The sequence below is a fragment of the Oratosquilla oratoria genome, chromosome 22 (assembly GCF_046742065.1).
Source record: "Oratosquilla oratoria isolate Oo_2021 chromosome 22, ASM4674206v1, whole genome shotgun sequence".
In the NCBI taxonomy this organism is placed as follows: Eukaryota; Metazoa; Arthropoda; class Malacostraca; order Stomatopoda; family Squillidae; genus Oratosquilla; species Oratosquilla oratoria.
The window spans coordinates 28,453,004-28,468,389 of record NC_134798.1 but is presented as its reverse complement, the minus strand read 5'-3'; the positions used below and the strand labels follow the sequence as shown (position 1 = coordinate 28,468,389).

Below are 15,386 nucleotides of genomic sequence, written 5' to 3'. Positions count from 1 at the left end.
AATCAATTAATTGCAATACCTCTACTGTAATATACAACTCACACATCCATCCATAAGTTTTAGATATAAAAGTAAGAGACAAAATCCATTTCTTACCTCTCGCACAACATGCTGATTCAACTTGATCAGTTTAGGCAAAACTGCAATAACTTCCTTTTTGCTTAGACCAGTAAGAACTGGAATAAGAAACCTAACATCTGACACTCTTCGGTTGTACAGCTCCCGGACCCGACACACAAGAGCCTCACTTGGTGGTGCTGAAAATGCAAGATGATCAATAACACCAATTTATACTATAAATTTGAAGTCTAATAAATATAGTTCTGTAAACTAAGATTTTTGTTTTCGCCAATTCCTAAAAAGATGCATAGGCATGTAAATGCAAATGAGCATATCAGTATCAACCCTTGAATTCAAATACAAATTCTGATCTCTCATCTGGGAGGGTAATAGCTCTTAACCACTTTAGTAAGATGACGTCTACATAGGTGTCATGAGGCACAAGTGGGTACATGAGGATGCCGACATCAGCGTCTTTATTATATATAATTTTTGTAGTTATACATCAGTTACCCCATGATTCTGTGAACTGGTTTGATCATGTTTACTGTGTTTATTATTACTCAAAGGGGATGAGATAGGCAGTATGTTTGTGAGAAGAATGATAGATGTGTTGGCATTGAGTGAAACTAAGTTGAGTGAGAGGGGCAAGTGTGAGTTTGGGAGTGTAGTTGGGAGGTTCTCAGGAGTGAAGATAGGATGAGGGAGAGAAGGGGTGGCTATACTAGTAAGTGAAGAGATAGGTAAATGTGTAGTGGAGCGGAAGGAGGCTTCTTCAAGGTTAATGTGGATGAAGGTGAAACTGAGAAAGGAAATGTGGGTTTTTGTAAGTGTATATGAGCCTGGTAGTGAGAAGAGTGTAGAGGAAAAGGATGCTTTTTGGATGGATTTAAATGAGTGCATATAGGTATTAGGAAGAAATGTCAATGAAGTGATATTGGGAGACCTTAATGCTATAGGAAATGGACCAATAGATGGAGTGGTTGGTAAGTGTGGAGTTCCAGGAAAAAATTGTACTGGAGAGTTGATGGTAGAGATGCGTTTAGAGAGTCGTATGAGAGGTACAGTGTTTAGGAAGAAAGTCAAACATAAGTACACATGGGAGAGGGTGGTGGATGGAAGGGCGGAAGATAGAGCATTAATGGACTATGTAGTGGTAACCAGGAGTATAGTAAGAAGAGTTAAGGATGTACATGTGCTAAGGGGAGAGAGTGGGGGAATATCAGATCATTTTTTGGTGGAGGGTAAGTTGAGAGTGGAGGATAGATGGAGTAATCAGAAAAGGACAAAAGGTAGGGAGACGCTTAGAGTGAACTGCTTAAATGAGAAAGAAAAGGAGAAAGAGTACAAGAAGAAGCTGAGAGAGGAGTGGGAGGGAGTGATGGATAGAGTAGAACTAGGAATGGAGGAGGAATGGGGATGGTTCAAGGAGGGAGTCATAAGGTGAGTAAAGATGGTGTGTGGAACAAGGAGGATGGGAGGAAATGGAAGGAAGGGTAGTGAGTGGTGGGATAAAGAAGTGAAGAATGGTGTAGGAGAGAAGAAGCAGGCTTTCATAGATTGGTTAAATTATGACGAGGGAATCATACTAGAGGTACAAAGTAAAAAGAGAAAGAATTGGATACAGGAGGCAAAGAGGAGAGCAGATGTGAAATGGGGTAAGAGTAAGACAGAAAATTTTGAAAGGAATGAAAAAAAAAAATTGTGGAAAGAAATTAAGAGAGGAAGAGGCGAATCAAGTAAAGAAGAAAAGTTTTTTAAAAGGTGCAGATGGAGAGATGATAATGGAAGAGAAGGCAGTGAGAAGAAGATGGGCAGAGTATTTTAGGGAGTTGCTAAATGTGAAGGAGGATAGGGAGGTAAAGGTAGCTGCAGTGGGAAGCTCTAAGAAAATAACATGATGAGTGAGGAAAAGGGAGGAGAAATAAGGAAAGATGAAGTGAAGGCAGTTGTTAAGATGATGAGAGCAGGTAAGGCACCTGGGTTGGATGAATGCCATATAGAATGTCTGAAAAAGGAGGTACAGTGATGATGGACTGGCTGGTGAGGTTATTTAATGTTTAAGAGAGGGCAGAATGCTGGAGGACTGGAGGAGTGCCTGTATAGTTCTGCTTTACAAGGGAAAAGAGGTCAAGAGTGAGTGTAGCAGTTTCAGAGGGATCAGTTTCTTAACCACTTCACTACGGGACTTAAATCTCGCGGGCAGCAGCCAATGCCAGCCGTACGACGTGTCGTAATAATACTCGCATCATAAAATATAATCACCGCTTATATCGATCGTTCTCTCTTTCACCCGCGAATTTTGAAAACCACAGAGAATGGGATTCAGGGCACATTTGGGAGAATGTAAAAACACATGGGCGACTACAATAAATATAATCAAGACGCCGATATGGCAGCGTCGCGAATCCACTTGCTCCTCATGATGCCTATGTGTGCGGCACCGTATGGAAGGGGTTAAGTGCAGTTGGGAAGGCTTATTGGAGGGTCTTGATTGAGAGGATTAGGAGAGGAACAGAGGGAGTAATTGGTGAGGAACGGTGTGGGTTTAGGACAGGTAGGGGTTGCATAGATACATTTTTGTGGTAAGACAGATATGTGTGAAAGCTATAGGAAAAGGTAAAGATGCTTTTTGGGCTTTTATAGATCTGGAAAAAGATTATGACAGGGTAGACAGGAAGGCACTGTGGGAGGTACTGCAGATATATGGGATACGAGCAAGGCTATTAAGAGGAGTCAAGAGTTTTTACGATAGTAGAGTTTGTGTTAGAATTAGAAATGGAGAGAGTGAGTTGTATAACATAAGAACATAAGAATAAAGGAGACTGCAAGAGACCATAAGGCCTACACTAGGCAACTCCGTATCCATCACCACCTGTCATCCCCATCCATAAAGTTGTCTAATCATTTTTTAAAACAACTGGTAGTTTCAGCGCTTACTACATGGATACTAAGTTTATTCCATTTGTCGACCACCCTATTATTAAACCAATTCTTACCTATTTCCTTCTTAAATCTAAATTTGTTCAGTTTATACCCATTACTGCGAGTCCTGCCCTGTTGTTTTATTATGATGACCTTGTTTACATCACCCTTGTTACAGCCTTTGATCCACTTAAAAACCTCTATAAGATCACCCCGCACTCTGCGTCTTTCCAGAGAGTGTAAGTTTAGGTGCCTAAACCTCTCTTCATAAGGCAAATTTCCAAGTCCATGGATCATTTTGGTCATTCTTCTCTGTATTGATTCTAGTGAATTTATGTCCATTCTGTAGGACGGAGACCAAAACTGTACCGCATAGTCAAGGATGGGTCTATCGCTAGATAGAGTTTAATAATTACCTCTGCACTTCTATTCGTTACCGTCCCAGCAATGAAACCTAATGCTCTGTTAGTTTTATTCCTGGCGCTAATGCACTGTTTCCTGGTTTTAAGGTCCGGACTCACCAGAACTCCCAAGTCCCTCTCGCACTCAGATTTTTCTAACGTGTTATCTAAGATGTATCTATTTTCGGGGTTGTGTGGCCCTACATTTAACACGCTACACTTAGAGATATTGAAGTTCATTTGCCATTTCACCGACCATGTTAGCAATTTCAAAAGATCATTCTACAGAATCTCTGCATCGTCTCCTGACCTAATTAGGCGTCCTATTTTAGTGTTGTCCACAAACTTACTAACATCACTATTTATCCCATCGTCTAAGTCGTTTATGTACATGTAAAGGTGAGACTGCGTAGTAGTGTCATGTCACCATGGCTGTTCAACATGTACATGGATGGGGTGGTATAGGAGGCAAAGGTGAGGGTAAAGGACAGGGGACTGGAGATGGTTAAAGAAAATCAAGAAAAGTGGGAAGTGAACCAGTTGCATTTGGTAACAACACTGCACTTGTGGCAGGATCAGAGGAAGGATTAAGGGAGTTAGTGACAGAGTTTGAGAAGGTATGCAATAGGAGAAAGATGAAGATAAATGTGGGTAAGATAAAAAAAAAAAAAATTGGGGGGGCTTACCAACGTCTTTAACCCCTTCCATATGGTGCCGCACACGTAGGCGTCATGAGGAGCAAGTGGATTCGCGACGCTGCCATATCGGCGTCTTGATTATATTTATTGTAGTCGCCCCTGTGTTTTTACATTCTCCCAAATGTGCCCTGAATCCCATTCTCTGTGGTTTTCAAAATTCGCGGGTGAAAGAGAGAACGATCGATATAAGCGGTGACTATATTTTATGATGCGAATATTATTACGTTACGTCATACGGCTGGCATTGGCTGCTGCCCGCGAGATTTAAGTCCCGTACTGAAGTGGTTAATCACAAATCCAACATGGGATCCAAGATCATGGTTAATCACTCACACACATATTATATAGACAAAATCATTACCTTTTTCTGTAAGTATGTGCATAATTCTTGTTATGAGAGTTTCTCCACCCTTAGGGCATGTTTCCACCAAGGCCAGAAGTTCTGAGGAGTCCATCCCTATATGTCTGATGGGTCCTTCTAATAGACGCAAAATGGTTCTCTTTGCCTCATTCACAGTCTTGACATACACTTGTGCTAAACTGAAAAAAAATAAAACAAAATAGTGAGGTTGATACATCCAATCTTTATGTTTATCTTGAGAAACAATGAAGGAAGAAAAAAGAAGAAAATTAAAAATAAAAATGCATATGAAGACAATGAAAGAGAGAGAAATGTGAGAGAAATGAGACAACAAAACAAGAGAAATGAGAGAGAAAAATGAGAAAGTGAATGAGAGGAAGAGAAAGAGGAAGAGAGGGAGAGAAAGGAAGAGAGAGACATATACACACATACAATATATAAAGGAGGGGACAAGGAAAATCCAACAAACTACAATAGCAAAAATATGTGAAAAAGTAGATGGGTTAAACATCTGGAAGAAAAAAATATACTGAATCCAAAAGAATTTGGATTTAGACAAGGAAGATCATGTACCACAAACTTACTTCTACTCGAGACTTATAGAAATAATACAAGAAAGGGATGGATGGGCAGACTGTGTTTTTCTAGATCTACAAAAAGCATTTGATAAAGTACCACACAAAAAACTAATAAGAAAAATGGAATCAATAGGTGGTATAAAAGGAAAAATATTGGAATGGATGGAAGACTGGGTGGAAAATGAGTGTAGTAATTAGAGCCAAATACTCGACCTGAGACGAAATGATAAGTGGTGTCCCACAAGGTTCGGTATTGGTTCCAATCATGTTTGTCATATATATAAATGACATGGATGAAGGTGTGGAATGTTATATGAACTTCTTCGCAGATGATGCAAAAATACTAAAGAAAGTACAGAGGAAAATTGTAAATCCCTACAGAAAGACCTAGATAAAATCTGGAAATGGAGTCAAAAGAGGGAAGTGAACTTACTCATCAAGAAATGGAGTATAATGGAGCTTGGAAAAATAAAAAATAGAATATTGAGGAATTATAACATTGGCAGTCAAAAAAGTGAGCTTGGAAAGGGACCTAGGAGTAAAAATTATCAGCAAAGACATGTCACCAAACAAATATATCAATAAAATAGTCAGAGAAACCTTCCACTTACTAAGGCAAATGAAAGTGGCTTTCAACTATTTGGATGAGGAAATGGTCAAGAAAATATTAGTTACACTGATAAGACCAAAACTGGAGTATGCTGCAACACTATGGACACCCAGTACTAAAAAGAATATAAAGAAATTAGAAAGAATACAAAGAGCAACGACAAAGATGGCACTAACTCTCCAAATTGACATATGAACAAAGATTGCCCAAATTGGAACTACCAACTCTGGAACAAAGAAGAGAAAGGGGAGATCTACTGACTATTTATACACACATACATACATACATATACCAAGGCCTTTTCCCCCTTTCAAGGAATGGATAAAAGACTTCCTGATTGGGAGGAAAATGAGAGTTGTAATTAGAGATGATGTTGTGATGCATGAGGTGAAATGGGAGGGGGGATGGGGGTGAGGTAGTGTGAGCATTTTTTGACGCAGCCCGAAGGGATTTTTTTAATCTAACCTAACCTAACCTCTGCCATAGTAATGGTGTTAACCAGTACTATGCCGGTCCCAAGCCCAGACAAAAGAGGAGGGTTGCTGTGACAGGTCTAGCAAACCGGCAGTGTAAAACATTTTTTGCTCGAGAAACGCATAGGCAGCTTCGGAACAGACGGATACACACGTTGAGGACCCAGAAAGAAAATGGACAAAGGACCAGAAGTGAAAGAAAAAGAGACCTACAAGGATAGAGATGCATGGAGAAGTCTAGTGAAGAGCTGCCGCTGACAGGATTATTCCTACCAGGTGTAGGGTGAGTGAGAACATCAGGGAAATATAAGGTTGTTACAAAGGAAGTAAAACAAGTTAGCTCGGAAAAGGACCTGGGAATAATTATTAGCAAAGACATGTCACCAGACAAGCATATAAACAAAATAATTGGAGAAACCTACAATTTACTAAGAACAATAAAGGTGGCATTTAACTACATGGATGAGGAAATGGTAAAGAAAATATTAGTTATGCTGATAAGACCAAGATTGGAGTACGCTGCGACACTATGGACACCCAACACAAAATAGAATATAAAGAAATCAGAAAAAAGGTGCCAAGATAAGAGGGAGGGAAGAGGGTGGAGGGGAGTGGAGTGTGATAGGGATGGAATGGGTGGGAGTGTTTTTTATGCCTTTGTTTTTTGGCTACCTCCCTTAGAAGGGGGAAAAATACCTTTGGCATATGTATAAATGTAGAAAGAATCCGAAGAGCAACAACAAAGATGGCACCAACACTTTCAAAACTGACATCTGAACAAAGATTTATTACAGAGGGACAGAAGAAAAACAAGAGGACATGAAAAGAAACTCAAAAAAGATAGTTATAGAAGAGATCAGAAAAAGGATAGTTTTCCACAAAGAATAATAGATGTCTGGAAAAAATTGGATGAAAAAATAGTATGTGCAAAAAAACATACAAGAATTTAAGAACAAACTAGATGCTGAGAGATACAAAGACAGGTCACTACAAGCATAGCTCCCTTCCTGTACAATACAACTAGGTAAACACACACACATGGGGGTAGTATAGACAAGGATTCAACTTCAGGCAAATTTTAACAAACTGCTAAAGAAATTATTAAGAAATAAATCACAACACCTACATACACTCAAAACTAAAATAATAACTTCAACTACTCTTTTAACAACTGTGAAGTAAAGAAGGTCAAATAAATTATAAGAGCTTCCACAAACTCAGCTCAACATACTCATGGATTATGGACTGGTTGATGGGCAATAATGCCAGGTACAGAAAGAGACAAGCCTTAACTGTAGGCTCTGTCCATTCCATAGGAAGTACTTGTCTACCCAAGTTATGGGAACGTAAACTCTCGGGCGGATTGGGTTGCAGGAGCATGTTCAGGAAGGACTTGGCACTGGCTGTAACTTCTTCATTGATCTTCTCACTCTTACAAAGTTCCAAAATAACTGTCAGGACTTGTTCTCTAATCTAGAGGATAAGTAAAAAGACCAAAGTTAGTCTATTTTAAAATAATAATCTTCATACAATTTCCATTTCCTCCAAATTTTCCCTACTAACCTGTAAAGTAACGATAGATATTTGTAGCATTTTGTCAAAAACCAGCATTTCTATTTTTAGGGACAATATCACACCAAAAATATAGTAATAGAGGTGGTAAAGGAGAGATAGGATGAACACAGGGATGGTTGAAGTTAAAAGTGATCAGTATTCTATATTGAATGAAGCTTTATCCAGAGTGAGAGAATGAGAAAAGAGATAGATAAAGAGAGATTCATATTTGTATACCAATAACTAGTTCTTCTATCTGTGAGAGGAGGAGAGGAAGACAATGAGAGGAAGGATAGGGGAGGTATAGGGAGGGTAGAAGAGGAACAGAAAGACAGATGTCTGAGGGACAGGAGAGTGAGAGATGAATGACAGATAAAAAGACAGACAGATACAAACACACAAAAAAGACACACCAATGAGTGAAATAACCAAACACAATATAAAATGAAGATACACCTACAAGACTGGACTTGATTTTAACTAAAGAACCTGAGGTGGTTCAAACAATGAATTACCAGTGTCCAATTGGTAAGGGTGACCAAATTTGTACTACTAAATACAGTCATAAAGTCAGTTGACTTTAATCAAATCTGACCAACTGTGATCATATGAGAACTCAAAAATCAGATTGTACTTACTGCATCAGAATCGTGAGTGGCCAATTTGGCTAAAGTTTCCACGGCCTTTTTTCTTCTTACAGGTCTTAGGAGAGTGATGTCCTTGAGGAGGTTAACTACAACCAAAACATCACCACTCTGCCCTACCATGCCTAACAATGAACTAATCAAGTTCTCAGGTACACTAGGAGACTCCAAGAAAATTCTCTGAATAATTCTGTATGGAAATAATAAAAATAGTAGTAACAACAACAATAACAAAAGCAATAAAAGTCAACCTTAACATATGGTTCCTTGAAGTGATTAAAACCCATAAGACATTTTACCCTTTGCCAAAAACTTGTTGCATTACAAATGTCTCATTACAAAAATTTAAGCCATCCCTAGTTGCCTTCCAAAATCCCCTTTTTCCTCTCAAGGTCGTTGTCCACCCTCAGGAGACAAATACTCACCCTTCCTATTTTTTTCTTCCTTTTGATCCTCGGTTGTGAGCTAATGTCCTTCAACCAGCCAATTGTTCCATCTTATCCTTAACCTTTCCTGTTCCCAGATATTTGGTCCACCTTCTCCTTAATCTTTGCTAGTATTCAGTGACCCCCACCCAACACCCCCTCCTTACCTTCCTTCCTCCCTCCCTCCCCATGTTCCTTTTATTTAATCTGTCATGTGTATTACGACTATGTACTTAAAAAAGTCATATATACATACATATACCAAAGGCTTTTTTTCCCCCTTATAAGGGAGGTAGCCAAAAAACAAAGGCATAAAAACCACTCCCACCGATTCCATCCTCATCACACTCCACTCCCCTCCACCCTCTTATCTTGGCACCTCCTGGATGACGGGTCATCCCTGCATTCTGTCCACTGCCCTGGGTCAGGAGCAGTGTCGTAAGACACAGCACATCCATGTGTCCAAACCATCCTAATGCTCTTTCATCAACCCTATCTCCCAACTCCCTTTCCACCTCCGTTCTCTTCCTCACCTCCTCATTTCTCACTCTATCTAGCCTAGAAACCCCTATCATACTTCTCAGACATTTCAAACTCCTCTCTTCCTCTCTTATGTTCCATGTTTCTGGCCCATACAGTGCTGTTGGCACAATCACTCCTTCATACAATCTCTTCTTACCATCCATTCCCAAATGTCTATTCTTCATTACACTTTTTAATACACCAAGGCATTTATTCGCTTCTCTCAATCTACATTCTACCTCCACCACCTCCACTCCTCCCTTTCCTGCCACATTCGCACCCAAGTATCTAAAACTATCCACTTCCTCCAGTCTCCCTTAATGCTCACTTCCAATCTGCTGCCACTTTCTACCCTTGTACATTGCATCACCTTAATTTTACTCACATTTATCTTCAACTTCCTTCTTTTGCACACCTTCCCAAACTCTGTCACTAATTTCCTCAATCCCTCCTCTGATCCTGCCACAAGCGCAGTGTTGTCAGAAAACAACTGGCTTATCTCTCACTTTTCTCCATTTTCTTTAAGCATTTCCAACCCCTGACCCACTACCCTTGCATTCACCCACATCCCTGACGAAGTCCCACCTTTACCTCAAACAACTCACTCTCTCCATTTCTAATCCTAACACAAGCTCTACTACTCTCGTAAAAACTCAACAGCTCTTAACAGCTTTCCTCCTATCCCATATTTGCAATACCTCCCACAGTGTCTTACCATCTACCCTGTCATAAGCTTTTTCCAGATCCACAAAAGCCCCAAAAACATCCTTATCTTTTCCTAAAGCTTTCTCACATATCTGTCTTACCACAAAAATCCTCTTAATCAAGACCCTCCCTTGAGCATCCCCAACTACACTTAACATGTTGATCCCTCTGAAACTACTACACCCACACTTATCCCATTTTCAAGACACTGATGCCAGCTTCCTTGTCTACCCACTTGTGCCTCATGACATCTACACTGGGGTCATCATAATAAGATCTTAATTCCTTATTTTAAAATGAGATATATATATCATCAGTGAACACATTGTAAACTACTATATACTTACTCATCCCTCTCCTTGCACTGTGGTTTCAGTGCTAGTTTCTTCATAAATTCCACCACCATCTCATCATACGAGGTTTTGGACTTTTTCTCCTTCTTTTTTGATAAATATAATATATTGTTTAACTGAGAGAAATCATGTGCCACTGAATATTCAGCATAGAGCCAAAGGAACAAAAGCTCTGAATTTCTGTTGAGGTCATCTAGTATATAATCTTGTAGTGCTGTAAAGTATTAAAACCAAAATCAAATACTCAGTGTTTAGGAAATTCTGTTATTATGCAATAATCTACTGAGCTGTGGTTACCAAATTACCATTGTCATCTTCAAGAAATACAAAATATTATTTCAATTTTCAAATTCTATATTCATTATAAAGAAATAAAACATAATACACACATATATATACCAACAGCTTTTCCCCCCTTACAAGGGAGGTAGCCAAAGTCAAAGGCATAAATCCACTCACACCTGTTTCATCACCACATACTTCTACTCCCATTCCTCACCCCTCCCTCCTTCTTTTCTTGGCAACTCCTGGATGACAGGTCATCCCTGCACCTCACCCACTACCCTAGGTCAGAAGCAATGCAGCAAGACATAGCACATCCACAGCATGGCTGCTTTATTTAATCAGCAACTCCTCCAAACCCTCTCCATCCCCTCATACAGAAAAAGAGAAGATGGGGAAAAATCTCTTCAGAAAGCATCAAAATATCTTTCACATATACTCCCTCACCCTCCATCTCCCACCCCCTTCCATACATCACAGTATTATCCATACACAACCATTCTCCACTCATCCCTATCTTCTGTCTTCTCTCTTCCCCAATGCCCCTTTTACCCCATCCATCTTATCCTTGGTCGCCCCCTCATGTTCACTCCTTCCACCTCTGCCTTTCATACCTCTTTCTTTCCATGTGTCCAAACCAACCCCATACTCTTTCATCAACCCCACCTCCCAACTCCCTTTCAACCACCACTCTCCTCCTCACCTCCTCATTACTCACTCTATCCAGCCTAGTAACCCCTACCATACTTCTCAGCCATTTCATCTCACACACATTTACACTCTTCCTCTCTTATGTTCCATGTTTCTGTTCCAAACAGTGCTGTCGGCACAATCACTCCTTCATACAATCTCCTCTTAACATCCATTCTCAAATATCTATTTCTCATTACACTTTTTAAACCCACAAGGCATTTACTTGCTTCTCTCAACCTACATTCTACCTCTACCTCCATTCCTCTCTTTCCCCACCACATTCGCACCTATCTAAAGCTATCCATTTCCTCCAGTCTCTCTCCCTTAATACTCACTTCCAATTTGTTGCCATCCTCTCCCCTTGTACATCTTATTACCTTACTTTTACCCAAATAAAACATAACAAAATATAAATTTCCACTTTCAACAAACAAACAAGATTCCTTACTCTCTCTTTCTTCCTCCGATAATGAGCTAGCTAAGGCTCCGAGAATCCTCATTCTCTGTTTTGGGACTGAACCAACAGGAATAACCTTATCGCTTTGCAACAACCGTTTAAATATCATTAGCTGCATGTCTGCATTCCCTTTGGTAGCCATTGGTTTAGTCACTTCTGACAGCTTGACAGTCTTGATTTTGTGCTTGAGGGGTTTTGCTGTCACACCTGCTGGGATCAACACTGGTCCTTGGTTCTGCAGTCCACAACAAATTATATCATAAATGAAATGAATACCAAATGTGCTACAATTGTTAAAAGAACACAACCTAGAACTTAAGATGACACCTAGTATTTATACATATATATATACTAAAGGGCCTTTTCCCCTTTAAAGGGGGGGGGGTGTATTTACCTAATTGTAGTATACAGGAAAGGAACAACACTTGTTGGGTCCCATCTCCTATTCTCTAATTTTCTAACATACCTAGACTCAAATTCATGTACAGTTCTACCTTAATCTATATTTTTGATTTCCAATTACCATATTTAGATTTGAACTCATGTATTGTTTGCGCTTGGACCACATCACCTTCTAAGCTATTCCACATATCTATACATCTATATGGAAAACTATTTCTTCACATCCCTTCGATATGTGGTCTTTCTTAATTTACCTCCATGACCTCTTAAAGCCCTCCCCCCCCCATCTTTAATCAGGAGATCTCTTCTATAAGTGCAATCTATCCCCTTTAGTGACCTAAACACCGTAATCATGTCACCTCTTTCTCTTCAATCTATCAAAGGTGGTAGACCCAGTACTTTTAGTCTTTCCTCATATGGTTTATCTGCCAGGCTGGGGACCAGTTTGGTTGCTGCCCTTTGTATTCTCTCAATCTTGCTTATATCCTTCACTCTGTGTAGGGACCATACTACTGATGCATATTCCAGTCTTGGACATATCAGGGTTTTGATTATTATACTTTTTTTTTTTTTTTTTCATCATCTCTATTCATATAATGGAAGGCCACTTTAGTCTTCTGCAGTAGCCCATATGTCTCTCCCACAATCCTGCTCATATGTCTGTCAGGTGACAGGTTGTCTTCTATCAACACTCCCAAGTCTTTCTCCTCTTATGTTTCTGTAAGGAATAAATTAAGGATGGCTTTTTGCCGCTATTGCCCATTTCCAATAATTTGCATTTTTTTTGTATTGAACTTCATTTCCCATTCCTGGCTCCATGCAAAAATAATATCTAGATCTTTTTACAATATTCTACTGTCCTTCTCATTCTTCACTCATAATTTTTGCATCATGGACAAGAAACATTTGTGCAAGCACTGAACCTTACGGAACTCCACTAATTACTGGTCTCCAGCTTGACATCTTGTCCTTTACTACTGTCCTCATGTATCTTTCCTTCAAACTCTTTAATCCATTCTTAGTTTTCCTCTCAGTCCTCCAACATGTTCCAATTTCCAAATTAAGTCGACTGTGATATTTTATCAAATGCCTTCTCTAGGTGTGACTGATTACAAGCATACACCCACCCCACACCCATTCAAAACCCATTTATTGACCCTCACATCTTAGCAACACATGAATAAAAGTCATCCTGTCTTTCACCATTTGGGTCAATAGCAAGCAAGACAGTGTCTCTACAGTATATATACTATGTCAATTGGTATGTACATATATACATGTACTAAGGGCCCTTTTCCCTTTAGAAGAAGGTGGCTGATCCATGGCACACACCCACTTCAAGCACATTAAAAACCATCTAACACCCCTCCTAACTCAGCACCTCATGTATGAAAGGTTATCTGTCTCATCACACTGCTCAGGTCAAAGGCAATGCACTGAAGCACAGCACTTCCATAGCACTTTACCTTTGAGTCTTTCTGGGCTTTCTGGGTGCCCACAGTGCCTCCCACCACAGTGGAAATTAACTCCTTGCCTTCATCATCACTGTCGTAGTCACCTCCAGACAAACCAACCTACAAGACAAGAAGAAAATGTGTTTATAACAGGAATACATGACACACTTAATCTTTCTTATACAAACAATAATGGGTAGGTCATTAATGAGAATTACACCAGAAGGAAGAGGAAGTACAGCAGAAAGAAGAGGAAATGGAGGAGGAGGAAGAGGAAGTGGAGGAGGAAGAAAGAACAGAGAAGAAAAAGTGGAGGAGGATGTAGGCAGGGGAAATGGAAGAAGGAGGGAAGGGGGAAGGGGGAAAGGGGGAAGGGAGTAAGGAATGGGGAAAGGGGGGATGTGAGGAAGAGTAGGGGTGGAGGGAAAAAAGAGAAGCAGAAGGAGAAGGAGAATTCTATTGTATTTTGTTGCTGACAATTCATGAGCACTTCTATCCTTAATAGTGCACTGATAATGAAGATCATAAAGGGGCTATGGAGTAAGGTGGTAAGTGCAAATTAGTACTACAAGAGTGGAAGGTAAATAAGGAAGTGTGATATTTTTAAAATGCTGGTGTTGGGGTGTTATGTTGGTATGCATGGTATGAGGGTGTTAGAGTTTGGAAAAATTTTCTGATCAACAGAAAATGAGGACAGAAAATTGGGGTACTGACACTGGTTTTCTTAAAATAAAATGGAATGAAATCATTGTCTGAGGAGGAAAGTGTGAAGGGAGGTTATTGTAAAGCGTAAATACTCACCACATTCTCTGCTCGCTGCTCCACCCCAGGACCGACTCCTGAATTTGTGAATTCAATAGCAATGAGACGTGACAGCTGCTGTATCTGCAACTGAGTACCAGCAGCTGATACTGGAGTGTAGTTGATACTAAACTGGGGTGGCATCTCATCTGGTAGACTGGCCTGTTCAGGAAACAAAATATAACTTCACTTTTATATATAATAATCTTTTCCACATGCTCATACAAAATTAAGTTAAGATTGAAGTAATCCAAACAAGTAAACACCATCTGGGGTGCCATATAAGAATCTTAGTGGAGAGATAATGTTGGAGATGTATTTAGAAAGGGAGTTGATAATAGCAAACACACTGTTAAAGAAGGCAGCCTAGAATAAGTGTACATGGGAAAGGGTTGTAGACAGAGGCTGGTTGAGAGGATATTAATGGAATTAGTGGCTTAAAATGAGGACTTGTCTTTTATGGCATGCATTTTTATGCCCAAGCCATAACGCACCTAAATTCGAAATGAGGAGCGCTAATAAATGCGCACTTACGAAAAATCAAAGTTCAAATTTCAGTGTGCCTGAGATGATGTGTAGAAGAAGTACCTTGGGGGTTATGAGGCTGGTTAGGGTCAGAAATGAGGAGATGAGGTGGAGAGCAGCACTAGAAAGGGAACTGGTAGATAGGGCTGATGGAAGAATATCGCGATGGTTTAGGTACATAGGAAGAACGAGTGAGGAAAGATTAGCATAGAGTATGGAGGGCAGAGGTGGATGGAGTGAACTTGAAGAGCAGATTGAGAACAAGATGGCATAATAGAAGCCTTGAGCTAATGGGGAATGTCTGTTGAATTGGCAAGGGAGAAGGCAAAGGGTAGGTGTGAGTAGAGAATGAATCTGAATGGACTATAATTTGATACGGCCCAAAGGAATTTCTCCATGCCTCCTCTATTTTTGTATGTGGGGATGATGGAAGAGGGTTGCTATGTAAATAAAGTGGCTGGCC

At 39.9% G+C, this 15,386-nt stretch overlaps 1 protein-coding gene across 3 annotated transcripts in view; it reads right to left on the bottom strand.

Annotated features, from left to right (window-relative positions):
• Positions 1–15,386, bottom strand: part of Sym (symplekin scaffold protein) — an 80,302-nt gene that overhangs the window by 22,748 nt on the left and 42,168 nt on the right. For all 3 annotated transcript variants that reach the window (XM_076205700.1, XM_076205697.1, XM_076205698.1), the window contains exons 8-15: positions 14,399–14,560; positions 13,610–13,717; positions 11,733–11,976; positions 10,304–10,523; positions 8,299–8,494; positions 7,338–7,579; positions 4,446–4,624; positions 97–257 (exon numbers count right to left, since the gene is read on the bottom strand). In XM_076205700.1, the coding sequence (XP_076061815.1) occupies positions 97–257; positions 4,446–4,624; positions 7,338–7,579; positions 8,299–8,494; positions 10,304–10,523; positions 11,733–11,976; positions 13,610–13,717; positions 14,399–14,560 (1,512 nt within the window). The remainder of the gene's footprint in view (positions 1–96; positions 258–4,445; positions 4,625–7,337; positions 7,580–8,298; positions 8,495–10,303; positions 10,524–11,732; positions 11,977–13,609; positions 13,718–14,398; positions 14,561–15,386) is intronic.